This window comes from Procambarus clarkii, chromosome 83 (assembly GCF_040958095.1).
Source record: "Procambarus clarkii isolate CNS0578487 chromosome 83, FALCON_Pclarkii_2.0, whole genome shotgun sequence".
NCBI lineage: Eukaryota > Metazoa > Arthropoda > Malacostraca > Decapoda > Cambaridae > Procambarus > Procambarus clarkii.
The window spans coordinates 9026308-9053840 of record NC_091232.1 but is presented as its reverse complement, the minus strand read 5'-3'; the positions used below and the strand labels follow the sequence as shown (position 1 = coordinate 9053840).

General features: G+C 44.0%; 2 protein-coding genes across 2 annotated transcripts in view; one reads left to right on the top strand and one right to left on the bottom strand.

The window, feature by feature from the left end:
- Positions 1–27533, top strand: part of LOC123768643 (tubulin beta-1 chain) — an 88644-nt gene that overhangs the window by 53856 nt on the left and 7255 nt on the right. The gene's annotated exons all lie outside the window — the stretch shown is intronic.
- Usp14 (ubiquitin specific protease 14) lies at positions 414–14654 on the bottom strand. The gene is made up of 12 exons (XM_045759282.2): positions 14496–14654; positions 12118–12296; positions 11618–11725; positions 10827–10944; positions 9122–9293; positions 7710–7838; positions 6835–7003; positions 4224–4327; positions 3790–3925; positions 3073–3181; positions 2178–2360; positions 414–997 (listed from the first exon to the last, which is right to left on the bottom strand). Exons 1-12 carry the CDS (start codon positions 14509–14511, stop codon positions 849–851), a joined length of 1572 nt encoding a protein of 523 aa, XP_045615238.1. The 5' UTR covers positions 14512–14654; the 3' UTR covers positions 414–848.

Genomic DNA, 27533 nt, shown 5'->3' with positions numbered 1-27533 from the left:
CAGTTGTAGAAGGCTTCTTCAGTACTCTAGTTAAATCCTTTGATACATAGCTTTTGGCCCTACATACCCAACTCCATTTATATAAAATCATAATACATTAACAGGATGAACATGGAACCTGAAATTTAGAATAGTGTCAACAACAACAAAGCAGCATCAGCCATCTCAATAGACAATTTTTGTTATACTATCATTTATTTAATTGTATACTGTACTCTTATATACGTCTTTCAATTGAGAGAAAGCTGGAAAAACGAGTTTGTTAGTTAATAAAATCTGCTAGTCAAATAGGTAGACCTTTAAAAAACTGTGGTCCATGGGAAATTTAAATACAAAATCCTTTATGGTGAAACAGTTGGGAACACTGCTCTGTACTGTAATTTCTAACATTACTTTGTATAATAAAACAAATATTTAGCATTAATAAAATTTATTGTAACCACTTTGACGGGAGACAAACAATTAGTACAAAACAAGGCAATAACCCACCTCTTGACAGCACAACATGCCTCCTAAATAGTAAATTAATATTATATTTTGCTTAAAAAAATCTTCTTTGAAGATAATTCATATGGAATCAAGTCTTCACAGGGACAACAAAAAGGCATTTTTAACTACCTTTCTGGAAACAAATCAGAGGGCAAGTTTAAAGCTTAGAATTCTTGAGATGGACAATCCATTGCCATCAGTTGACTCTAGGGCAAAACTTAAGAATTCATTAAAACAAAACCCATAAGATGACCTCGTATATCACAATGCATTGGTCAAAACAATACAAAGTGACCCGATATTGTTTACAGCCTCAACAATCTCACCGATATGATCAGAAACTAGTTAATGTAACTATCTCACTCTGTCTCCATCTTAGCTTCCTCCGCTGCTTTCTTGTCTCCCTCCACTGGTTTCTCGTCTCCCTCCACTGGTTTCTTGTCTTCCTCAATTGGCACTTCCAATATTCGTGGCCCATACAATAAAATGTACGCACAGTGCCAGTCCCCTAGAATCACAAAACAAGAACATCATTAATAAAGTACTGTATTATAAATTCCTGGGTAACAAATATGCCAACTATAGTTTTATACAGTACAGTATAAGCAAACACAAATGCTAAGGTAGCAGCGTGATAAGGAATGAAAGTTTATGGGGCCCATATTATTACAGATGAGCAATATCGAAGATATATGACACAAGCAATAAAACACAAGTGACAGTAGCACAAACTTGTTTTTAAATCTTTCATATGATGGTTATTAAATTTAAGCAAATATCTAACATTATTTCTATGCCATATCTTTTGTGCAAACCCATAGGCTAAGTGGACAGACTGCAGCTCACTTGAATGCATGCATTGTTTTGTTCCTATACCAAGATGGACATGAGGTGAGCCAAGAATGATTATAACTGACTTAACAATGGAAAACAACAGCTTAAAAGCATCAGGGCAGGCAGATTCACAGATAAGGAAGATTGACTTAGAAAATATATTGAAGGAAAATCTGGAAAAGCATATGCACGTGATAAAGACTAAGAATAAGATCTTTAAAGCTTTGGCAAATGATTTGAAGCTTTTTGCTAAAGAGCATAAATTTTAGTAGTGACAAAAACAAAACAAATAAAACATTAAGAATAACATTTGCATGGAAATTATAAGTGACCATTTAGAACCTTAAACTATTGGAAGAATATAAAGGAAAATAAACCATTACAAGCTGATACAGTTGGAATAATAATAAAAAAAGTTAGAAAAGACTAGTTTAAAACATTTAACATTTTACCGCGATTCATGTGATGCTCATAGTGCTAAAAATACTAAAGTTAACCTAATGTATTCACTAATATTAGAAATCCCCATTCTGTACCATATTGAATTACTATTTACAAAGATAATAAACATGGGTTTACATAATGACAATTCACAATTATTTTTACATGTAACAAATTATCCAATATATGCAGTTACATTCAAACCCAAGAAAACTTAAATTTTACTTCAGCAATAATAAGCTAACATGGGCTCAAGAGTCATCTATTGACAACAGAGGTAACAATTACTCATAACCTGACTACTATAAGCTGCCTCCCATGTGGTAAAACAATATAACCTAACAGCTTAACGTTAAATAATTTATATCATTAAATGTTTACCTTACTGACAAGTTTTGTTCATTAGGTCTTACCTCCCCCAGACAACTTTAAGATTTCCTCCTCTGTAACTGATGTAACATCATCATCGTCACATTTGAGCCACTCGTCACCCTTCCACCGCACCCAGGCTACATAGTGACCAGATGAAGAAGATCGACCCTGATGAGTCAATACAGCCTGCAACTTGTAAAACCCACTATTGTTGCTCCCATAATCTGGAAAATACACAAAATTTAGTTACAGTAGATACTATTGGATTACATAATGGGAGACATTAAGATTTGATAACATGGAGTAAACACAACTGTAACCCTACAAATGTTAATGGTTTAAACCATTAAACAGCTACAATGCCCTTATGTACATTTAACTCCCAACACTATATGGGGAATACATTTATGGAGATATCTTAACTTCAAACCCCATAGTCTTTTCTTAAAAAAAAACACCTTATAGTAAACTATACTCTCAAGCTAAATTTTAAATAGAAGAAAACCAATATTAAATGCCATTCCGAGCCAATAATGAATAAAATAAAAATTGATGACTTTAAATAAGATAGTCTAATTTGAAATTGTATAATTTGTTAAATATTTTTTTAAATTAATTTTTGTTTTTCTGTTCATGTTATGATGTTGATCCATTAGGAAAAGTTGGAGCATTTACCATGTAGATTATGTACAAAAATTTTGAGTGTTTGAGGAAGGTTGATAACTTGTACACCTGGCCCCTTAACAACTGTCCACCTTTAAATCAAGATTGTACTGAAAAACAACAGCCTTTATAAACTACTATTCATAGACTCACTTTAGCCACTAAAATGTTTACTCAATTTACATTTTGAAACATTTCATTAATACTTTTCATAGCTATTTTTATTCCTTTTACTTTGTACATTATTACAAATTCAAAACTACAAAGACTAACCATCTTCGAAGGAAAAGGGCAGCGCACGCGTGCGTGGTTTCTCTTCTAGAGCAAGAGGCTTGCCTCTCTTTTTGGCCCGCTCCTCTTCTATCTGACGTTCATCCATATCCTGAAAAAAATTTTGTTTAAAGAAAAACTCCATACACATTTCCTTCATCCTATTGTGTCATTTACTGTAACTTTATAATAATGTTTAAATTGTAATCCTAACATTTTCACACCTATTGAGCATCAAGTGATTAGCATCAATTTTAAAACTGACAGCAAAGTTATCATGTAATACTATACCATTATTTACCTTAAGTGGGCATGGCAACATAATGAGACTGCCTCAGTTTATACAGCTCCTGCCATATTAATTAATATAGGCAACTCTCCCATACATGTTAATGATACAGGCCAGTAGTACATAATAGAAACAATGACTGGAGTCGGATGCTTTCCTTGAATTTAACCAGAATTAAAACCAAGATTTCAAACATAAATGAACAATCCAAAAGGTTCCAACTAAAAAGTCCCCAAGAAGTATAGTAAAATAAGCATCACAAAAACAATATTGTTAATGACATACCAGTTTAAGGAACTTATCTTTAGTTATTTAATCCCTGATATAAGGCTTTTATTCAAATAGGACGTGAAACACACTTTCAAGAAATGTGGGAATTTAAATATACTTCCAACAAATGTAGGACATGAAATGTACCTCACATTGCTTACCTTGTATTTCTCTCTAATAGGGGTTAGCTTCTTCTGCAATTCTGGAGTACACAAATCAAATACATCCAAAATTATTGGAAATTTTACATCTTTAAGAATTTTGGCATTTACAGCTCCCTTCTCTTTATAAAAGAACCTGAAAAAATAAAAGATTAAAAATTAATACTGTGCAATATTTTCAAAATGTAGTGAGTCTCCACAAGGAAAGTTCAAGCACATACACAGGCACCTAGACAGGAGACAAATCAGCTCAATATCAATGATCAATAACATTAAAAGTTTAATATATTCCTTCAATTATTAGCTTACAACTACAGTACTGAAGACTTAAATCCAACTTTTATAGATAAATTATTATTACCATATTTTTTAAATAAAATTTAACTACAAAGTTATGATGAAATCATTAATGAACAAAAATTGTAAAACCATACCTGACCATTTGTACAACTAAGTAGGCTGGCAATCTGGATATTTTAGATTTTTTAGTGTACATTGCATCACGATCTAAAAGTTCTGATCTTTTGGTGATTTGTTCCTGATGATAAAGAAATGAGGCTGTAAATTATTATGAAAAGCTTTGAGGAGACATTCAGTTGCTCCCAAGATAAGAATCTGTCAAAACAGGATTCATGAAGTCAAATCATCATTTAAGTACTGACACTGAAGAGATAATTTTGAATGTGTGTAAATAAGATGCTAGGGATGCACTGTAATAAATTCTAAATCAAGCCCAGAACATCCATCAGACCGATTTCTAGGACAATGCCCAACTGTAGTTGGTACAGTATCACAAGTGACTGAGCTTTTATCACTAAAGGGAAGACAGGACTGCACCTGAAGAGAATGAAAGGTACAAAGAACATTGTCTATGGTTTGTTCAAGGCCAACCAAATTCCTAGAGAGCCACAATGACCCAGCCAAAACAAGTTAAAAATTATATGACAAGCCCAGGAATTCCAACCCTTAAGCAAAGATGCAATTGCTAGGATGGCAAAAACCTAATTCTGTTCACCTTGAGGTTATCTTGAGATGATTTCGGGGCTTTAGTGTCCCCGCGGCCCGGTCCTCGACCAGGCCTCCACCCCCAGGAAGCAGCCTGTGACAGCTGACTAACACCCAGGTACCTATTTTACTGCTAGGTAACAGGGGCATAGGGTGAAAGAAACTCTGCCCATTGTTTCTCGTCGGCGCCTGGGATCGAACCCAGGACCACAGGATCACAAGTCCAGTGTGCTGTCCGCTCGGCCGACCGGCTCCCCTAGGACCTTGCTGGAAAGAAAAAGCTAGAGATGCCAACAATCACTAAAATCACCTCACACTGCCAATGTAAGACCTAGGGGGGTTCAGTTAATCTTTCAACAAATGCCAGGTGGGTAAAAATCATCCCAAGAGTAAGTCTACAAACCATGAATAAAGTGGACAAACTCAAAGGGGAACCAATAGCTAAAGCTAGACTTGCAAAGCCTAAAAGCTAGTGCTTAAAAGATCATATAGGAAAACTAATTATTTCAATGCATGAAAATAATCATTTTACTTAAAAGACAGCCCCACCTGCCAACCACTTATGGAAACTAAGAGAATGAGACAAGATGGGACTGAGAAATTGTTGTTTTAGATTCAGCTACTGGAACAAAATTTCCATGTAGCATGGGCTATGGTGAGCCCTTAAGTGGAGGCTCTTTGGAGCCATTATCTATATCAATAGCCGATACTGGAGATCTGGGAAGGTTGAGAACACTGGGTAAGTATCTGTGTGAAACTGGTTTCACAAGGCATGCAATGAGCCATTTTGAAGCCTCATTTGGCAGTTACTTGTGATACAAAGTTTGGTTTTGGGAGAGCTTAAAATATTTAAGAAAGTATTCACTCTGGGCTAGATTGAGCTTTCCTCCAATGCCTCCCTAGCACTTTTCACAAACCAGCCAGAATGTCTTGAATACAGCCCTGTATACCAAAACAAGATTCTTTCCTTACGAAAGCAACTAATTAGACTGCTTAAAAAATTTCAAAACCACAAATTTGCATGTAGTCTATATATAGTTTATTTGTACTACCAAAATTAAAAGAGCACCAGGGGTAATTCACATCTACACAATTTGGCACGGTCATTTAAATGCGAGGCAAGTAATACTCTAATTTAAAAGGAGTGCAAAGACTGAGAAACAAGTGGTGCCCTGAGTCAGACAATATAGAGCATGACAGGTTATGAAATATTTCCCAGGCCATCAATAAATGGTGCTGAATCTTAAATAAACTGAAAAAATTCAATTTTTCTTTAGAAAGAATAGATATTGAATAACTTTTAAAAATAAAAATGGTTTAAACCTTATCAATTAAATATGTCAGCCAGCATTCTTTTTTAAATAAGAAAAGTAATGAAATATTAGGGTGATGTATATTAAAGAGAACATATCAGCCACCACCACCAAGAGGCTTAACATGGCTTTTTATAAGAAAAATCTTTGGAGCATTATGGTGGGATCAAACCAGCATTCTTGTTGACTGGCAGACTACAGGTTGGGCAGCTTTTTAGCAGTGTTACCATAGTGTGATCCTCCTGGATCACCTCGGTCTTGGGTCAAGGCCGAGGTGATCCAGGAGGCGCTGTCAATCACACCAGCTTGCTCTTAACATTTTCTCATAGATAGTAAGTTATTGTGGTTTCATCGTGTATGGTTTTATTGTTATGAATGTTAAAAAAGCACATGTTTTTAGAAATAGTAAAGTCTGTGCTGACATTGAAGCTGGGACAAAATGGAAATGAATGTTAGTCCATTCGAGCAGTTCACAGAATGTAAATGGTTTATAATAATTTCCAGTTTGTGAAACTGTGTACTTAGAAGTGATTTTGGTATGAACGTGTTCAGAAGAGACCTCATTATAGGTCAGAAAAAAAAAAGTCAAATGTGAGGTACAACAGAATTAAAGTTCCAATATTTCAACACTGCAGCTAATAGTAGTGATAAATACTTTTTTTTTTTACATATGAATGAGAAGAGCATTAATACCGTAGTGCACAAAAAATGCAATAGTTATACATACCTGCATTCTGGCTACAAGTCCTGTATGCAAGTATTTAACATCTTGATTAATATGGCACATGAGCTGCTGAAAGTTATCCGTTTTGTAAGTAACTTCCTCCTCTTCGCTCTCTATACACTTCCACTCACAGGAATGCTCTCCACAAAAAAACTGGTCGATAAGAGAAGATCTGAAACAATAAGTGAATCTTAGACCAATTCTAAACAAAAAATATTCCATATTAAATTAAAATCTTATGCTAATGATTCACATAAAGCCTAAAATTTGTCAGAGGTTGACAATAGACAGGTTGAAAGAGATGAATACTGTACATTTTAAAAAATCAACACCAGCTCCTACATACACTAACACCTATGCACCCTACACATTTTAAAGACTAGATAATATTTTTAGTTTAGTTTTAATCTTATCTAAAAGTCTAAACCTTTTTAGAAGTTTAATTGGGACTAAACCAAGTTAGTCCCAATTAGTTCAGGGTATCAAGTATCCATAGTCCTCAAGTTACCAAAAATCAATGACCTTTAATGTGATTTAATTCCCAGAAGATAGCATGGAAATCCTTGCTTTATCCTTCCATTTTTTGGTGATAAGTACGTAGTACAACAAATAATTTCAGACCTTTTGGCATTTTTAATAATAAAATTAAATTGTTTACAACAATCCTATAAACAGCATTTTTTGTTTAAACATTTATTTAAAACAGATTAAGGCCTGACAAAACTCACTATGGTCTTGGTAATACCACCTGCAAGGAGACGTATAGTATTCAACCTAACAAAAATACACACAAATTTACATACCAAACAGTGATTGTGAAAATTCACTGTTAATATTTTACTGGAAATGTGCCAGTATTAAAATCAATTTATACATACGTGAAATTTTTAGAAGTCTTTGAAGAGTCTTTGGCAGGTACCTCTTGCATCAAGAGACGCATTAATTGTATCCAGCATTCAGAAGCATCTTGTTGCATATACATTCCCTGCTCCCCTTGTTCAGCAAATCTGGAATATAAATAAACAATTTTATAAGTAATGCCGTTTAAAATTACACAGAGATTACTGCCCCTTATTCCTTCTGTAGGTGTATCAAGATATACAGTATTGACAAAAAACATTCATATATAAAGTTTTTTACAATATAATGTATAATATATATAATAATGCGATTTCTTAAGATTACCAAAGGAGGCTATAAGGCCACGGCATATAATGCACCTTATCAAGAGACCCGGCAGGCTCCTCTGGTAATAGAAAACCAGTTATTGAAAAAAGCCTTACCAAGCTCAAGAAATGAACGAACAGAATGAGACTAAAATTGACAATGTGCAAGAAATCATTGGAAAGATACAAGCTGTTGTACTGTATCATCCTTTGCAGATGACACTAGGATTTTCATGGATGATGACACTATAGAGGACACAGCAAACCTCCAATCTGATTTTAATTAGGTTTTCAGTGGGCCATAGATAATATGATATTTAATGAAGACAAGTTCCAGTGCCTGCGCTATGGTAAAAATTAAAATATAAAAATGGAACCACACACAAAATGCAATCCAATGGCACTATAGAACGAAAAAGCAACGTAAAGGCTCTAGCAGTAATTATGCCAGAAGACCTTACCATTACATAAAACTGTCACAACTGCAAGAAAAATGACAAGATTGATAACATGAATCTTTCAAACAAGGGATGCCATATCAATGATGTTTTTCAGGACACTAGTGCTTTACTAGAGTGGAATATTGTTGAACAATAACAGAGGGCCTGACGGCTGAGAGGTCAGCGCTCAGGATTCGTAGTCATAAGGTTCCGGTTCGATCCCTGGCAGAGGCGGAAAAAAATGAGCAATTTCTCTCACCCTGATGCCACTGCTCACCTAGCAGTAAATAGGTACCTGGGAGTTAGACAGCTGCTACAGGCTGCTTCCTGAGGATGTGCAACAAAAAGGAGGACTGGTCAAGGACCGGGCCACGGGGACGCCAAGCCTCGAAATCAAGATAACCTCAAGATAAGCCCCATTCAAAGCGGAAGAAATTGCTGACCTAGACCACATGCAAAGGTACTTTACCATTAGAATCCACTCTATAAAACGCCTAAATTATTGAGACATTAACATTTTTAAATCTGTATTCCTTAGAGCATAGGTGAGAGATACATAATAATATACACCTGGAAAATATTAAAGGGACTGGTTCCAAATCTGCACACAGTAATATCATCACACATTAAAAAGTTTTAATGATATGAAAAGGAAAATTGTGGTACTGTACTGTATTTACTTACCTGGGAAAGGTCGAGCGGAAAAGATTAACAAGAACAAGAGGAACAGCAGTCTTGCCAGCATCCATGGTGCGGTAACAATCTTGTATAGCTAGGGTGAGTAAAGACCCAGACTCTACCTCCACTAATGATAAGAGAGAAGATGAAGCAGAGGAATCTGCATCTCCACTTGACCCTGGAAATAAAAAATGTTAATATTTTTTTAAATACATACAACAAATGAACAAACTATTAGCGTGTTCATATTTTCAGTATTTTCAATCCTGTCCTTATTCTCCTTTACTGGCTCTGAATTATCAGCTTAGACTGATACCCAAATAGTTGAACCCAAATAGTAACCTCCTCATTACAATTCCTCAACACAACCGCGTTGTATATTCAATATTCTCATAACGAGTTTTGTACTCTGCCAGATGCCCGAGCTTATTTGAGCATCTTGATTGTGTTTTGAGTAGAAAAGTATTAAAGGCTTTTTGGAACTCTAAATGTATACAGTTAACCCATACTTTCCCCTTTTCTTGTCTTAGAATTCTAAAATAGGATGAGTATTAGATTAAACAGGTTTTCCCAAATCTATGCTGAACATTTTCTCCTACCACCTTGCCATTTATATTGGCCAGTATTTTACCACCACCACCCTGCCTCCTTTCTTGAATAATGGCATTACAACATTCGCCAACTTCCAGCTGTGATAGCTCTCCTGATTCAAGAATGGAATCATAGACCTTTACTAAAAGATTGCATTGGATCCCTCTCTCAGCTGCATTTAATATCCACGAAGAAACGTTTCACTGCCTTTGAAGTATCCATTTCAGATGCTTTGGTTACCCCTCTTTATGATTAGTGTCCTCTCCTTATATCTGGTATCTGTTCTGGTTCAACTCTGAAGATCTTTTGGAATATCAAGAGCTCCACTCAGGTCAGTTAAACAATTGAAATTTGCACACGTTTCAGTAAAACAAAGTTTGCCCATCAAAGCTATCTTAATTTATTTAATTTGCAAAATAGGGGGAACTAGATTGTTTATTAATGAAAGAATATTAACAAATTTGACATTTAGATTTTTGGCCATTTTTTCCCCAAGTGAGAAATCCTTATCCTGATCCCTTCCAGGAGTTATATAGTCATAAAGGCTTCATGCTTTCTCCTGATGGTTCCCTTCCCAAGTGAGAGGTGTGTGTGCCGAGTGGCCCAGTAACGGCATGAATATGCCACCTCCCTCCCTTGGTTATTTACACATTAATTTATTTTAAGTGTAGACTGTTGATTTAAGAAATATTACACAGTTTTGTAATGCCAGGAACAATAAATAACGAACAAATTTGCATCATATTAACAAATGAGGGAGTGTGTTGGACATGAAATATTGGAGAATGTTTATTACTTTCGAGAATAAACATAAAAAATAAAAATTGGGGAGATGTGTGTGTTTTAATTTATTGCATTTCTGTATACAATACTGTAATGCATAAAGAAATTAACCAGAGTATATAGATCTGATTAATAAGCATTGTACTATGCTGAATGACATTACAAACTCCACCCATCTTGCACCATAAACACAAATACAGCATCTTAAAAATAAGGATTAAAGAATAACATATAGAAGTTTAGCAAATTTTGTTGGAATATACAACTCTTTCTTTCTGGATGAAAATTAAAATATCCAAATGCCAGATCAAAAACCATCAGCTGAAATTTTACTTACGTTTTGGTTTGAATTCTTTAATTGACGTATGAAGTTCAGGAACTGTTTTGAGGCACTGTACAACAGCATTAAGGTAACAGGTGTTGCCTAGATTTTTAATACCCACTGGTAGTTGCAACTGAAATAATAAAGCAACTTGTGTTAATAATAATGAAATAATAATCATAAGTTGAATATATCAGCTTTACATTTTTTAATATTATTGGATAAGGTGGCACTGTTTGTGACATTTCCAACTGACAAGACTGATTTGGACGGCCCTAACCATGGCCAAGAACCGGAATCGGCCGTCCCCATGTTTAATGACCATTTCTTGGGAGCTACTGTAAATTAAAATTATAATACTGTATTAATATGCATGACCAGCCTATGTTTTGGAGTTAATTTTGGAAGATTTGGAGACACTGTTTTATTGCCCAAGAACTGGCTTGTTTTTGGTTTCTCTATAATGTACAAGTGCATTATTAAAATCTTTCATCTACTTAAAAACAAAATAAAGCAAATTAAATATAACACCTTTTATTTCAATATAAAATATTTGTGGGGTTTATTTTTAATTTTATCAAATCCTCTAGGCATTAGAGTATTTATACAGGACTTTACCCTTTGTTTTTCTATTGAACCATGAGAACACACATATGTTTAAAAATTATCTTCAGCAATGGAAATATATTCAACACAAAAAATATCTATGAAATTTAAGAACAGAGTAGTGTTATTGTTCTCCGATATGACACTGCATTAAACAAGTCGTGAGGCTTCTATAATGAGCAGTACTATAAAGTACTTACCATAGTATTACGTTCGGCTTCTGACATATCTTCAATAAAAGCAGTTTTCTCCGTTGGTTCAACAGGAACATCCTCCTCTTTGCTTCCCATCATTAAAATGGTCACTCCCTAAAGATATAGAGAAGTTTACTTGGATGTACAGAAGACTAACTATATTGATGAGACATCTTAATACTGTATAACAAAATTGAAGTTAAATAATGTACACTACAGGCAAACCTGTAGTGTACAACATACCTATGTTCAACATATGAACAACAAATGAACAAATCAAAAATCATTCTTAAAAAAAAAGATCAACAAAAACAATATTTTAATAATTAATTTATATATATTTCTTAAGACTGCAAAAGTGAGCTTGTCTATACTGTATGCAAATTGAAGTAAGAAATTCAAGCAGCAAAAATTGCACTTTGAAGCATGCATCTAAATGCCACAGCGATAATGAATGAAGTCTACAATACATCAACTTGAATTACATTATTGAATACTGTACTTACATTCTTAATCTTGAGTCCATCCCAAGTATCTTCTTTGATGGTGGCACCCTTGAGCATAATCTTTTGGCGCTGTGGCTGAACACCAGTTAAGGCAAACAATTGAGCCCTGAAAACCATAGGGGGTTCACCTGTATCCAATTCAATATCTGGATACAACTCCTTTCCCCATTTTACTTTTACTGTAAGGAACAGAAAAAGGATTCTTAAATTACAAATGCATTTCACATGGACATTATAAATTTTCACATCTAAAGTCAGTTCTTTAAATGTCACTACACATATGCTCATTGGTTTCAGTTACATGTACTGTATTTTCTACTGAAAACAGTCGTTCATTTGAATGGCAAAGAAACTGATTATGGTTAAATCCTACTGTGACGACGTCAGTGGCATCTGTTGAGTGAACCCGACCCCATTTTCTGTTCCCCGATAGAAGGCTGTGATCTTACTGACACCCGTGTAGTTTCCTTCTTACTACTGTACATAATTTTTACTCCACAGAAGTGATGTGGAGGGTGCCTTGGTTGACAACAATCAGTTCACCCAGGGCAGTCCTGAACTCAGGACTTGCTGCAGTGGGAATAAGTGAGCCGAGTCGGTGGAGTCTGATTTGTCTGATAACCAGTGAAGTATTGGTCATTGGACCAACATAACACAGGATGGAATTTATCGAGTTACGAGGTGGAATCAACACCCGTCTGTCCTCTATGATCAGGCTTGTTATAGTTAAAGCCTTTAGGGGAAACCAGCCATCATGTTGCTGGAGAGTAGAAGGGGTGTTTTGAATCTGACGATACTGTGGAGGACTATCCCATGATTTACCGAGAAAGGTGGACTCACCAACGTGAATAACGTAGAAGAAAAGCTCAGGAAAGGAACCTTGAATGTTATACAACAGAAGATAGAAGTGGAAAATCTTTATTTTCTTTGGGTTCGGTTTGTTTAAAGAACACTGATGATATTACACAACTAATCTTGGGACCCAAATAAAATCATACTCCCTCATCCTGTTCGTAAGCTTCAACACTAATTTAGATTGTAAAATCTATCGCACTGCATGAGCATTATAGGCCTAATAATTCAGTGTTATTTCAATTAGATTAAGGACTATTGACTAATTCTCACATTTTCTCTTCAAAATGCTTTAAAGAAATTTGTCTAACAACAAAATATAAGCAAGTACTGCAAACCCATCACAAGTTGCATGAACTGTGTGTGGATACAAGATCATGGGACATTGTACTATGTCCCATGACTGTAACATGTCCTCACAATGGGTATGGTCGCTTTGGACACGCAATGATTAAATAACGCTAATTTTCCGTTTGTTAAAACTGTATGCTGTATATTTTTATGCTAGGATGTCTTAGTTTGGGTTAAACTGCATTGGGCTTGGTTGGGTTAGGTTAGGCTGGTTTGGGTTGTTAGGTTGGGTTGAGGTAGGTTTCAAAATTCATTGGCGAATCGTCTTGTGTACGATGTGACTTGTATCATACTGTATGCAGTACTTGGCCCCAAGACATGTATCTGTATCCGATCAAGCTAACCAAATACCGTAAAACCTGACCTAACACTGCATTTGCGCCCCAACACCCTCCAAAAACAGGAAGACAATGTAAAAAAATACTTATTTATACCACTTAATTGAATGATAAGTGTGTACTTTTAACATTTAATTGAATGGTACAAAACATGTACTTTTCAACATTTCTAATTGCACCGATGAATGGTCCTATTTGCCAAACGCTGTGTTCAACATAACTATGTACATACTCTTATGTATATAGTATATTATGTAATGTACATACATTGGTATGCTGAACTTATTGTTTGGCAAATAAGACCGCTGATCTAAAAGTACATGTTTACCATTCGATTAAATGTTAAAAGTACAGGTATACATGTTTCCATCATTCAGTTAAGTGCCATAAATATATAGCATGTATTTTTTCACTTGATATTGCCTTGTTGGCTTTATGAAGAGACCAGCAATCAGATAATTTTATCAAAACAGACAGATCAGATTTAAGAACTTTAATTATACTTTTCTCAAATTCATGCTAAATTTCGTTAGTTTCCACAAACTTTGTTTTAAAGCAACCTAACAAATATGAATGGAAACATGTAGTTGACCGGTAAAAACCATGAGGCTCACGTCTGTCAAAACACCCCACCACAGTGCCATTCCCTGATCTCTTCCCCACAGTATTAAAACAGATTGATGCCAAGCGGCTTTATTATGTCAGAACTGAACAATTCTACCACTAAACCACTCTTGAGTCTAAAGGGCCATGCCCAACAGGGCGGGTGTGTGCCCCTATAGGCTGGGGAGGGGCAGCAGGCCTGCACCTTGTCAGGGAGGTCCTCCTCACACTCACCCTGAAAAGCCGGCATCACTACTATAGGAGCACCTCGAGGAGGAGGTGTGAGGCGTGAGGGTGTGGTGTGAGGCTATAGTGGTGAGAGTAACACAAGGTGCTGGAGGTGGTGACTCGCCAGCCTCGACCACAACACTGGTTAACCCTCGACTTCCTCCACCACCTTCCCACTCATTTTTTTTAATTCTGTACATAAAGTAATTTTTCATATATATATACTGATTATATATATTATCAGTTAAATATATTATATATGATATGTAATATATGATGTATATATTATATAATATAATATATATGTATGAACAGATGCATTAGGTCAAAGGAAGCGTGCCCAACCATTTTGGTCCCGGCCGGGAATTGAGCCCGGGATCCCCGATTGTGACTCAAAATAAAAGTCGCTGCACTTTTCTACATTATGACTCCGGTGTTAATCAAACATGACAGGGCGGATCTCGGTGAAACTTTTAAAATACTGAACAATTTGGAGGATGTTGATCTGGACAATTTCTTCAAAAAGGTCAGATGTAACAAACGAAAAGCTACGGTTTCACACTCAATAAACCACAATGTAAGACTTCTGTTCCACTTTTCCTGTCCGAAACGCTTTGCGTAATAGTGGCTTGAATTGTGGGGTTCAGTCCCTGAGCCCATTCTGTGCCGCTGTAACCCTTTCCACTACCGCCCACAAGATGGGTATGGGGTGCATAATAAATGAACTAAACTAAACATCGTCACATCAACAATGGGCTCGAGACCTATCACAAGTACAGTGTCTAAATTAAGCAACTGACATATGTGGAGAGCTTGTGTCACAAATACAATTATTTTATTCCCATTGAGAAATAAAGCTCAAAAAAAGCTCCTCACAGCTCAAAAAGTGTTATTTACTATTTAAATGTCAGAGGTGGGCCAGAGCGGCATCAGCTGGGGAGTGCTTGTCATTTAAGTTTATCATGCCCGAAACGCTTTGCGTAATAGTGGCTTTAGGCATTGCATGTACTAGCTCTACCTATAAGTCAACCATTCTTTGTAAAAATTTATTGTATGTATGTACCTTACCTAAATAAACATTTTATTTTATTTTATTTTTTTATTTTTTATTTTAAGATATAGTTTCACCGAAGAAAGTTCAACACCGGCCGATATAAATATCCCAGAACTAAGTCAACTCTCATACCAAGAATGGTTAAGGGCCACAGAGCTAACCTTATTTGCTTATTTATTTATATACAAGATGGTATAACCACACTGCAAACCACGCATGACAGAGCGGATTTCACCGAAACGTTTAAAACACTGAATAATTTGGAGGATGTTGAACCAGACAACTTCTTCAAGATGTCAGATGCAACACAAACAAGGAACAACGGTTTCAAGCTTAACAAACCTCAATGTAGGTCTGAAAACAGGAGCTGCTTTTTAACCCACAGGGTTATAAACCCATGGAACTACCTACCCGCCGAAGCCGTAAATGTCAAAACACTGTTGAATTTTAAGATCTAGCGTGAAAAAAATCATCAAAATAAATGGGGGGACCTTTGACAGGCCGCCGGCTTCTAACAAGAAGCGGCTTCCTGTCTTCGTCGAGGCCACTAGTGTTAGTGAATCATAAGAACATAAGAACAAGGTAACTGCAGAAGACCTATTGGCCCATACGAGGCAGCTCCTATCTATAACCACCCAATCCCACTCATATACATGTCCAACCCGCGCTTGAAACAATCGAGGGACCCCACCTCCACCACGTTACGCGGTAATTGGTTCCACAAATCAACAACCCTGTTACCGAACCAGTATTTACCCAAGTCTTTCCTAAATCTAAACTTATCCAATTTATACCCATTGTTTCGTGTTCTGTCTTGTGTTGATACTTTTTTAGTTAGTTAGTTTAGTTCATTTATTATGCACCCCATACCCATCTTGTGGGTGGTAGTGGAAAGGGCATGTAATGGCTGTTATCCCCTTTGTTATGTCCATTCATCCACTTGTAAACCTCTATCATGTCACCCCTAACTCTTCGCCTTTCCAGTGAATGCAACTTAAGCTTTGTTAATCTTTCTTCATATGAAAGATTTCTAATTTGGGGAATTAACTTAGTCATCCTACGCTGGACACGTTCAAGTGAATTTATATCCATTCTATAATACGGCGACCAAAACTGAACTGCATAATCTAAATTTGACCTAACCAGAGCAAGATATAACTGAAGAACAACACCAGGTGTCTTGTTACTAACGCTTCGATTAATAAATCCCAGTGTTCTATTTGCCTTATTACGAACATTCAGGCATTGATCATTTTGTTTTAAATTCTTACTAATCATATCTCCCAGATCCCTTTCGCAATCCGACTTCGCAATCTCAACACCATCAAGCTCGTATCTTGTAACTCTATCATCATTACCTAGCCTCAGAACTTTACATTTATCAGCATTAAACTACAGACGCGGGTAAATTCAGGTAAAATATAAAAGTATATCTAACTCGTTTTCTTTGAAACAGTCTGAATAATTTGATTTCTGCAAATGAAATTTATCTGAGGGGTCACTGACATATATTGGTCTCGCATAAAGAAAGGATTAGTAGAAATTCTAAGAGAGAATCAAATAGTTTCCGACTTTCATATTATTTCACCTGTCAGCTAATGATATTAGGTGAACATGCTTGTGCTTTAATTTTATTTAGTAGTCCCTCATATATAATATGGTATTAGTAGTAGAAGTAGTACATTGTACTACCTAAGCTTTTAATCAAAACAAAATGCATAAATTCACTACACAATTGAAGTTCTTATTTGCGTCTTATTTCATTGTAAAAGGAGTTAATTTCCAAACAGGGTTGTATAAATAAATCTTATCTTATATTTGCATTCAATTTTGTACGGTAATTTTTCAAACTTAAAATGTAAATAGCTATATATATATACCCCCTCTAAATGAAAAATGGCCTAATTTAACATATGTGCTAAAAATATTAACATAAATAATTCGTTTGTTAGATAACAAGATATTCATAGCAATAAGGTTTCTTGGAATGGCCTATAATGCACGCAAATACTAGTTACGCACTTTTCGGGTAGTACGCCTGGAATTTCAAAATGGCGTTCAAACGGCGGTTGGTCGTTGAAGGCTCACCTGGTCAGTATTGTCGCTGCCGCCAACGCGACAACATGTACTGCTGATTTCCGACATCAGCAACATTGCTCCAGGTAAGAGTGATAATTCTTTTTGACATATTTATATCTTATATATACACAGTATATAGAATTATATAATATAATGGAGTTTCGCGTATGGAATTTGCTTCGAACAATGCCTATCAATACCTGGTTGATGGGGTTCTGGGAGTTCTACTCCCCAAGCCCGGCCCGAGGCCAGGCTCGACTTGTGAGAGTTTGGTCCACCAGGCTGTTGCTTGGAGCGGCCCGCAGGCCCACATACCCACCACAGCCCGGTTGGTCCGGCACTTCTTTGAGGAATAAATCTAGTTTCCTCTTGAAAATGTCCACGGTTGTTCCGGCAATATTTCTTATGCTTGCTGGGAGGACGTTGAACAACCGCGGACCTCTGATGTTTATACAGTGTTCTCTGATTGTGCCTATGGCACCTCTGCTCTTCACTGGTTCTATTCTACATTTTCTTCCATGTCGTTCACTCCAGTACGTTGTTATTTTACTGTGTAGATTTGGTACTTGGCCCTCCAGTATCTTCCAGGTGTATATTATTTGATATCTCTCTCGTCTTCTTTCTAGTGAGTACATTTGGAGGGCTTTGAGACGATCCCAATAATTTAGGTGCTTTATTGCGTCTATGCGTGCCGTATATGTTCTCTGTATTCCCTCTATTTCAGCAATCTCTCCTGCTCTGAAGGGGGAAGTGAGTACTGAGCAGTACTCAAGACGGGACAACACAAGTGACTTGAAGAGTACAACCATTGTGATGGATGGTCCTGGTTGCTGGACTGATCAACCAGGCTGTTGGACGCGGCTGCTCGCAGCCTGACGTATGCGTCACAGCCTGGTTGATCAGGTATCCTTTGGAGGTGCTTATCCAGTTCTCTCTTGAACACTGTGAGGGGTCGGCCAGTTATGCCCCTTATGTATAGTGGAAGCGTGTTGAACAGTCTCGGGCCTCTGATGTTGATAGTTCTCTCTGAGTACCTGTTGTACCTCTGCTGGGCGGTAGTGGAAAGGGTTACAGAGGCACATAATGGGCTCAGGGACTGAACCCCACAATTCATTTAGCTAAGCAAGTTACAATCTTGATGTGCTAGTTACAAAATTCAATATAAGTCGTCACATCAACAATGGGTTCGAGATCGACCTCAAGTACAGGTTCTAAATTAAGCACCTGACATATGTGGAGAGCTAGTGTCACAATTTATGTTTGTCCTGCACACCGCCCCCATCCAGTGGGCAGCGGTGGATAGGTTACAATCACTCGGTTACTACCTACAGTTAGCAGACTGGGGATATTTGGCTAAAATTTCTGGTAGCAGATCAGGTCCCCCATTTGTTCCGATTTTTTTTCAAATTGGATTTTACAATTCAAGTATTATGTTATTTACTGCTTTAGCAGATAGGCGGTTCCATGGGTTTATAACCCTGTGGGTGAAAATATAGCTTATGTTTTCAGTCCTACACTGCGGCTTGTTGAACTTGAAACCGTTGTTCCTTGTTTGTGTTCCATCTGACCTTTTGAAGTTGTTCTCTGGATCCATATCTTCGAAACTGTTCAATATTTTAATAGGCAGGCGATGAGTCACAATAACGTGGCTGAAGTATGTTGACCAGACCACACACTAGAAGTTGAAGGGACGACGAGTTTCGGTCCGTCCTGGACTATTCTCAAGTCGATTCAAGTCGATATTTTAATAGTTTCGGTGAGATCCATCCTGGCATGCCTAGTTTGCAGTGTTGTTAGCCCTGTGACCCTCAACCGTTCATAGTATGAAACTAGACCTCATTCTGCAATTATTTTTGTCGCCTGGTGTTCAATTTTCTCCATGAAAGGTTGGGCGCGGGGTGGGTTCTCTGTCGGGCTCCAAGTGGGTTCTCTGTCAGGCTCCAAGTGGGTTCTCTGTCGGGCCCCAAGTGGGTTCTCTGTCGGGCCCCAAGTGGGTTCTCTGTCGGGCCCCAAGTGGGTTCTCTGTCGGGCCCCAAGTGGGTTCTCTGTCGGGCCCCAAGTGGGTTCTCTGTCGGGCCCCAAGTGGGTTGTCGGTCGGGGCTCCGGGGTGGGTTGTCGGTCGGGGCTCCGGGGTGGGTTGTCGGTCGGGGCTCCGGGGTGGGTTGTCGGTCGGGGCTCCGGGGTGGGTTGTCGGTCGGGGCTCCGGGGTGGGTTGTCGGTCGGGGCTCCGGGGTGGGTTGTCGGTCGGGGCTCCGGGGTGGGTTGTCGGTCGGGGCTCCGGGGTGGGTTGTCGGTCGGGGCTCCGGGGTGGGTTGTCGGTCGGGGCTCCGGGGTGGGTTGTCGGTCGGGGCTCCGGGGTGGGTTGTCGGTCGGGGCTCCGGGCAGGCTTTAGGTACTCAACTGGCGGGCTCTGGGTGGGTGACTGTTCGGGCTCCAGGTGGGTGTCTGTCCGGCTTCGGGTGGGTTCTTGGTAGGGCTTGGGGGGTGTGGGTTCTTGGTAGGGCTTGGGGGGGTGTGGGTACTTGGTAGGGCTTGGGGGGGGTGTGGGTACTTGGTAGGGCTTGGGGGGGGTGTGGGTACTTGGTAGGGCTTGGGGGGGTGTGGGTTCTTGGTAGGACTTGGAGGGGTGTGGGTTCTTGGTAGGGCTTGGGGGGGGGTGTGGGTTCTTGGTAGGGCTTGGGGGGGTGTGGGTTCTTGGTAGGGCTTGGGGGGGTGTGGGTTCTTGGTAGACCTTGGGGGGGTGTGGGTATTTGGTAGGGCTTGGGGAGGTGTGGGTACTTGGTAGGGCTTGGGGGGGTGTGGGTTCTTGGTAGGGCTTGGGGGGGTGTGGGTTCTTGGTAGGGCTTGGGGGGTGTGGGTTCTTGGTAGAGCAGGGGGGGGGTCTTGGTAGGGCACTGGGGGGGTGTGGGTTCTTGGTAGGGCTCGGGGGGTGTGGGTTCTTGGTAGGCCTCGGGGAGGTGTGGGTTCTTGGTAGGGCTCGGGGGGGTGTGGGTTCTTGGTAGGGCTCGGGGGGGTGTGGGTTCTTGGTAGGGCTCGGGGGGTGTGGGTTCTTGGTAGGGCTCGGGGGGGGGGGGTTCTTGGTAGGGCTCGGGGGGGGTGTGGGTTCTTGGTAGGGCTCGGGGGGGTTGGGTTCTCGGTAGGGCTCGGGGCGGGCTCCAGGTACTCAACTGACGGGTTCCAGTTCACTCAACTGGCGGGCTCCGGTTCACTCAACTGGCGGGCTCCGGTTTATTAAACTGGCGGGCTCCGGGTGTTTGACTGGTCGGGCTCCGGGTGGGTGACTGTTCGGGCTCCAGGTGGGTGTCTGTCCGGCTTCGGGTATGTTCTTGGTAGAGCTTCGGTGTGGGTTCTTGGTAGGACTTAGGGTTGGCTCCCGGTCAGGCTCAGGGTGGGGTCTTTCGGGTTCGGGATGGGCTCTCGGGCTTGGGGTACCTCTGTAGGGCTCGGGGTAGGTTCTTGGTCGGGCCCAGGGTAGGTTCTCTGTAGGGCTCAGGGTGTTTTCATGGTAGGACTAGGGGTGGGTTCTCTGTAGGGATCAGGGTGGGTTCTCGGTAGGGCTCTGGGTGGGTTCTCGGTCGGGCTCGGGGCGGGCTCCAGGTACTCAACTGACGGGTTCCAGTTCACACAACTGGCGGGCTCCGGTTCACTCAACTGGCGGGCTCCGGTTTACTAAACTGGCGGGCTCCGGGTGTTTGACTGGTCGGGCTCCGGGTGGGTGACTGTTCGGGCTCCAGGTGGGTGTCTGTCCGGCTTCGGGTGGGTTCTCGGTAGGGCTTGGGGGTGGGTTCTCGGTAGGCCTTGGGGTGGGTTCTCGGTAGGGCTTGGGGGTGGGTTCTCGGTAGGGCTTGGGGCTGAGTTCTCGGTAGGGCTTGGGGCTGAGTTCTCGGTAGGGCTTGGGGCTGAGTTCTCGGTAGGGCTTGGGGCTGAGTTCTCGGTAGGGCTTGGGGCTGAGTTCTCGGTAGGGCTTGGGGCTGAGTTCTCGGTAGGGCTTGGGGCTGAGTTCTCGGTAGGGCTTGGGGCTGGGTTCTCGGTAGGGCTTGGGGCTGGGTTCTCGGTAGGGCTTGGGGCTGGGTTCTCGGTAGGGCTTGGGGCTGGGTTCTCGGTAGGGCTTGGGGGGTGGGTTCTCGGTAGGGCTTCGGGGGTGGGTTCTTGGTAGGGCTTGGGGGGTGGGTTCTCGGTAGGGCTCGGGGTGGGCTCTTTCGGGATCGGGATAGGCTCTCAGGCTTGGGGAACCTCTGTAGGGCTCGGGGTAGGTTCTTGGTCGGGCTCGGGGCGGGTTCTCTGTAGGGATCGGGATGGGTTCTCGGTAAGGCTCGGGGAAGGCTCCAGGTACTCAACTGACGGGTTCCAGTTCACTCAACTGGCGGGCTCCGGTTCACTCAACTGGCGGGCTCCGGTTTACTAAACTGGCGGGCTCCGGGTGTTTGACTGGTCGGGCTCCGGGTGGGTGACTGTTCGGGCTCCAGGTGGGTGTCTGTCCGGCTTCGGGTGGGTTCTTGGTAGGGCTTGGGGTGGGTTCTTGGTAGGTATTGGGGCTGGGTTCTCGGTAGGGCTTTGGGCTGGGTTTTCGGTAGGGCTTTGGGCTGGGTTCTCGGTAGGGATTGGGGGGTGGGTTCTCGGTAAGGCTTGGGGGGTGGGTTCTCGGTAGGGTTTGGGGGGTGGGTTCTCGGTAGGGCTTGGGGGGTGGGTTCTCGGTAGGGCTTGGGGGAGTGGGTTCTCGGTAGGGCTTGGGGGGGTGGGTTCTCGGTAGGGCTTGGGGGGTGGGTTCTCGGTAGGGCTTGGGGGGGGGGGGTTCTCGGTAGGGCTTGGGGGGGGTGGGTTCTCGGTAGGGCTTGGGGGGGTGGGTTCTCGGTAGGGCTTGGGGGGGTGGGTTCTCGGTAGGGCTTGGGGGGTGGGTTCTTGGTAGGGGTCGGGGTGGGCTCTTTCAGGATCGGGATAGGCTCTCGGGCTTGGGGAACCTCTGTAGGGCTCGGGGTAGGTTCTTGGTCGGGCTCAGGGTGGGTTCTCGGTAGGGCTCGAGGCGGGCTCCAGGTACTCAACTGACGGGTTCCAGTTCACTCAACTGGCGGGCTCCGGTTCACTCAACTGGCGGGCTCCGGTTTACTAAACTGGCGGGCTCCGGGTGTTTGACTGGTCGGGCTCCGGGTGGGTGACTGTTCGGGCTCCAGGTGGGTGTCTGTCCGGCTTCGGGTGGGTTCTTGGTAGGGCTTGGGGGTGGGTTCTTGGTAGGGCTTGGGGGTGGGTTCTTGGTAGGGCTTGGGGGTGGGTTTTGGTAGGGCTTGGGGGGTGGGTTCTCGGTAGGGCTTGTGGGGTGGGTTCTCGGTAGGGCTTGGGGGGTGGGTTCTCGGTAGGGCTTGGGGGGGTGGGTTCTCGGTAGGGCTTGGGGGGGTGGGTTCTCGGTAGGGCTTGGAGGGGTGGGTTCTCGGTAGGGTTCGGGGCGGGCTCCAGGTACTCAACTGATGGGTTCCGGTTCACTCAACTGGCGGGCTCCGGTTCACTAAACTGGCGGGCTCCGGGTGTTTGACTGGTCGGGCTCCGGGTGGGTGACTGGTCGGGCTCCGGGTGGGTGACTGTTCGGGCTCCAGATGGGTGTCTGTCCGGCTTCGGGTGGGTTCTTGGTAGGGCTTGGGGGTGGGTTCCTGGTAGGGCTTGGGGGTGGGTTCTTGGTAGGGCTTAGGGTTGGCTCTCGGTCAGGCTCGGGGTGGGCTCTTTCGGGTTCAGGATGGGCTCTCGGGCTTGGGTTACCTCTGTAGGGCTCGGGGTAGGTTCTTGGTCAGGCTCAGGGTGGGCTCTCTGTAGGGCTCAGTGGGTTCTTGATAGGACTCGGGGTGGGTTCTCTGTAGGGATCAGGGTAGGTTCTCGTTAGGGCTCTGGGTGGGTTCTCGGTCGGGCTCGGGGCAGGCTCCAGGTACTCAACTGACGGGTTCCAGTTCACTCAACTGGCGGGCTCCGGTTCACTCAACTGGCGGGCTCCGGTTTACTAAACTGGCGGGCTCCGGGTGTTTGACTGGTCGGGCTCCGGGTGGGTGACTGTTCGGGCTCCAGGTGGGTGTCTGTCCGGCTTCGGGTGGGTTCTTGGTAGGGCTTGGGGTGGGTTCTTGGTAGGGCTTGGGGGTGGGTTCTTGATAGGGCTTGGGGGTGGGTTCTTGGTAGGGCTTGGGGGTGGGTTCTTGGTAGGGCTTGGGGGTGGGTTCTTGGTAGGGTTTGGGGTTGGCTCCCGGTCAGGCTCGGGGTGGGCTCTTTTGGGATCGGGATAGGCTCTCGGGCTTGGGGCACCTCTGTAGGGCTCGGGGTAGGTTCTTGGTCGGGCTCAGGGTGGGTTCTCTGTAGGGCTCGGGGTGGGTTCTTGGTAGGGCTCGGGGCGCGTTCTCTGTAGGGATCGGGATGGGTTCTCGGTAAGGCTCGGGGCAGGCTCCAGGTACTCAACTGACGGGTTCCAGTTCACTCAACTGGCGGGCTCCGGTTCACTCAACTGGCGGGCTCCGGTTTACTAAACTGGCGGGCTCCAGGTGTTTGACTGGTCGGGCTCCGGGTGGGTGACTGTTCGGGCTCCAGGTGGGTGTCTGTCCGGCGTCGGGTGGGTTCTTGGTAGGGCTTGGGGTGGGTTCTTGGTAGGTATTGGGGCTGGGTTCTTGGGGGGGCTTGGGGTGGGTTCTTGGTAGGGCTTGTGGGTGGGTTCTTGGTAGGGCTTGGGGGTGGGGTCTTGGTAGGGTTTGGGGTTGGCTCCCGGTCAGGCTCGGGGTGGGCTCTTTCGGGATCGGGATAGGCTCTCGGGCTTGGGGAACTTGTGTACGGCTCGGGGTAGGTTCTTGGTCGGGCTCAGGGTACGTGGGTTCTCTGTAGGGCTCGGGGTGGGTTCTTGGTCGGGCTCAGGGCAGGTTCTCTGTAGGGATCGGGATGAGTTCTCGGTAGGGCTCGGGGCGGGCTCCAGGTACTCAACTGACGGGTTCCAGTTCACTCAACTGGCGGGCTCCGGTTCACTCAACTGGCGGGCTCCGGTTTACTAAACTGGCGGGCTCCGGGTGTTTGACTGGTCGGGCTCCGGGTGGGTGACTGTTCGGGCTCCAGGTGGGTGTCTGTCCGGCTTCGGGTGGGTTCTTGGTAGGGCTTGGGGGTGGGTTCTTGGTAGGGCTTTGGGGTGGGTTCTTGGTAGGGCTTGGGGGTGGGTTCTTAATAGGGCTTAGGGTTGGCTCTCGGTCAGGCTCGGGGTGGGCTCTTTCGGGTTCGGGATGGACTCTCGGGCTTGGGTTACCTCTGTAGGGCTCGGGGTAGGTTCTTGGTCAGGCTCAGGGTGGGCTCTCTGTAGGGCTCAGAGTGGGTTCTTGATAGGACTGGGGGTGGGTTCTCTGTAGGGATCAGGGTGGGTTCTCGGTAGGGCTCTGGGTGGGTTCTCGGTCGGGCTCAGGGCAGGCTCCAGGTACTCAACTGACGGGTTCCAGTTCACACAACTGGCGGGCTCCGGTTCACTCAACTGGCGGGCTCCGGTTTACTAAACTGGCGGGCTCCGGGTGTTTGACTGGTCGGGCTCCGGGTGGGTGACTGTTCGGGCTCCAGGAGGGTGTCTGTCCGGCTTCGGGTGGGTTCTTGGTAGGGCTTGGGGGTGGGTTCTTGGTAAGGCTTGGGGGTGGGTTCTTGGTAGGGCTTGGGGGTGGGTTCTTGGTAGGGCTTGGGGGTGGGTTCTTGGTAGGGCTTGGGGGTGGGTTCTTGGTAGGGCTTGGGGGTGGGGTCTTGGTAGGGCTTGGGGGTGGGGTCTTGGTAGGGCTTGGGGGTGGGTTCTTGGTAGGGCTTGGGGGTGGGTTCTTGGTAGGGCTTGGGGGTGGGGTCTTGGTAGGGCTTGGGGGTGGGGTCTTGGTAGGGCTTGGGGGTGGGGTCTTGGTAGGGCTTGGGGGTGGGGTCTTGGTAGGGCTTGGGGGTGGGGTCTTGGTAGGGCTTGGGGGTGGGGTCTTGGTAGGGCTTGGGGGTGGGGTCTTGGTAGGGCTTGGGGGTGGGGGCTTGGGGGTGGGGTCTTGGTAGGGCTTGGGGTGGGGTCTTGGTAGGGCTTGGGGGTGGGTTCTTGGTAGGGCTTGGGGGTGGGTTCTTGGTAGAGCTTGGGGGTGGGGTCTTGGTAGGGCTTGGGGGTAGGGTCTTGGTAGGGCTTGGGGGTGGGTTCTTGGTAGGGCTTGGGGGTGGGTTCTTGGTAGGGCTTGGGGATGGGGTCTTGGTAGGGCTTGGGGGTGGGGTCTTGGTAGGGCTTGGGGGTGGGGTCTTGGTAGGGCTTGGGGGTGGGGTCTTGGTAGGGCTTGGGGGTGGGGTCTTGGTAGGGCTTGGGGTGGGGTCTTGGTAGGGCTTGGGGGTGGGGTCTTGGTAGGGCTTGGGGGTGGGGTCTTGGTAGGGCTTAGGGTTGACTCCCGGTCAGGCTCGGGGTAGGCTCCTTCGGGTTTGGGACGGGCTCTCGGGCTTGGGGAACCTTTGTAGGGCTCGGGGTAGGTTCTTGGTCGGGCTCGGGGTGGGTTCTCTGTAGGGATCGGGATGGGTTCTCGGTAGGGCTCGGGGCGGGCTCCAGGTACTCAACTGACGGGTTCCAGTTCACTCAACTGGCGGCCTCCGGTTCACTCAACTGGCGGGCTCCGGTTTACTAAACTGGCGGGCTCTGGGTGTTTGACTGTTCGGGCTCCAGGTGGGTGTCTGTCCGGCTTCGGGTGGGTTCTTGGTAGGTCTTGGGGCTGGGTTCTTGATAGGTCTTGGGGCTGGGTTCTTGGTAGGGCTTGGGGGTGGGTTCTTGGTAGGGCTTAGGGTTGGCTCTCGGTTGTCAAGCTCGGGGTGGGCTCTCGGGCTTGGGGTACCTCTGTAGGGCTCGGGGTACCTCTGTAGGGCTCGGGGTAGGTTCTTGGTCGGGCTCAGGGTGGGTTCTCTGTAGGGATCGGGGTGGGTTCTCGGTCGGGCTCAGGGTGGGTTCTCTGTAGGGATCGGGGCAGGCTCCAGGTACTCAACTGATGGGTTCCAGTTCATTCAACTGGCGGGCCCCGGTTCACTCATCTGGCCGGCTCCGGGTGGGTGACTGTTCGGGCTCCAGGTGGGTGTCTGTCCGGCTTCGGGTGGGTTCTTGGTAGGGCATAGGGTTGGCTGCCCAGACAAGTACAAGGGAATGTTGTCTACGCTTATGTCGACCGTGCTCTAAGCCACAGCTCAGGATGGAAGCAAGTCGATGAAGAACTCTGTAGGGTAAGGCAGGTCCTAGTCAACAACGGCTTCTCCAATGGTTTCGTTGAAGACATCATAAAAAGGAAGGTGAAACACCATATGCAACCTCTGAAGAGTCAACTAACACAACACCTGTACCCCCTATTAGACTATTTTACAGGAACTTCTTTTCCACAGCTCATAAAACGGAGGAAAGGGTCCTGAAAGATATTGTTAATAGGAACGTTATCCCTACAGACAAAAATCAGAAGATACAATTGACAATTTACTATAAAACCAAAAAAACAGCCAACCTACTCATGAAAAACTCTCCTGACACAAAGCAGAACGCCTTAAAGGAGACTAACATCGTCTATACCTTCGAATGCCCACTTGGGGACTGTAATTTAGCCTCAAAGAACTCAGTATATAGGCAAGACAACAACATCTCTTTCCAGGCGATTAACAATGCATAAGCAACAGGGCTCCATTAAGAAACATATCTCTTCCCACAACCAGGCCATCACCAGAGAAGTCTTAACAAACAACACAGAAATCATCGATAGATACAGCGATAGCAGGCAGCTTGACATCTGTGAGGCACTACACATCAAGAAGTCAACACCAGCAATCAACAGCCAATTGATGTACAACTATATTCTACCCACTTCAAGACTCCGTACCAATATAGAAGCATCAAGAGGAAGTATGGGTCAATATAGGCCCTTTGCAGTTACTTCCATTCTTCCCTC

Coding starts and splice junctions, on each gene's coding strand:
- Usp14 (XM_045759282.2), bottom strand. Junction 10,945..11,617: donor AAGCCGAACGTAATACTATG/GTAAGTACTTTA, acceptor TTATTATTTCAG/TTGCAACTACCAGTGGGTAT. Junction 998..2,177: donor CTTAAAGTTGTCTGGGGGAG/GTAAGACCTAAT, acceptor TTGTGATTCTAG/GGGACTGGCACTGTGCGTAC.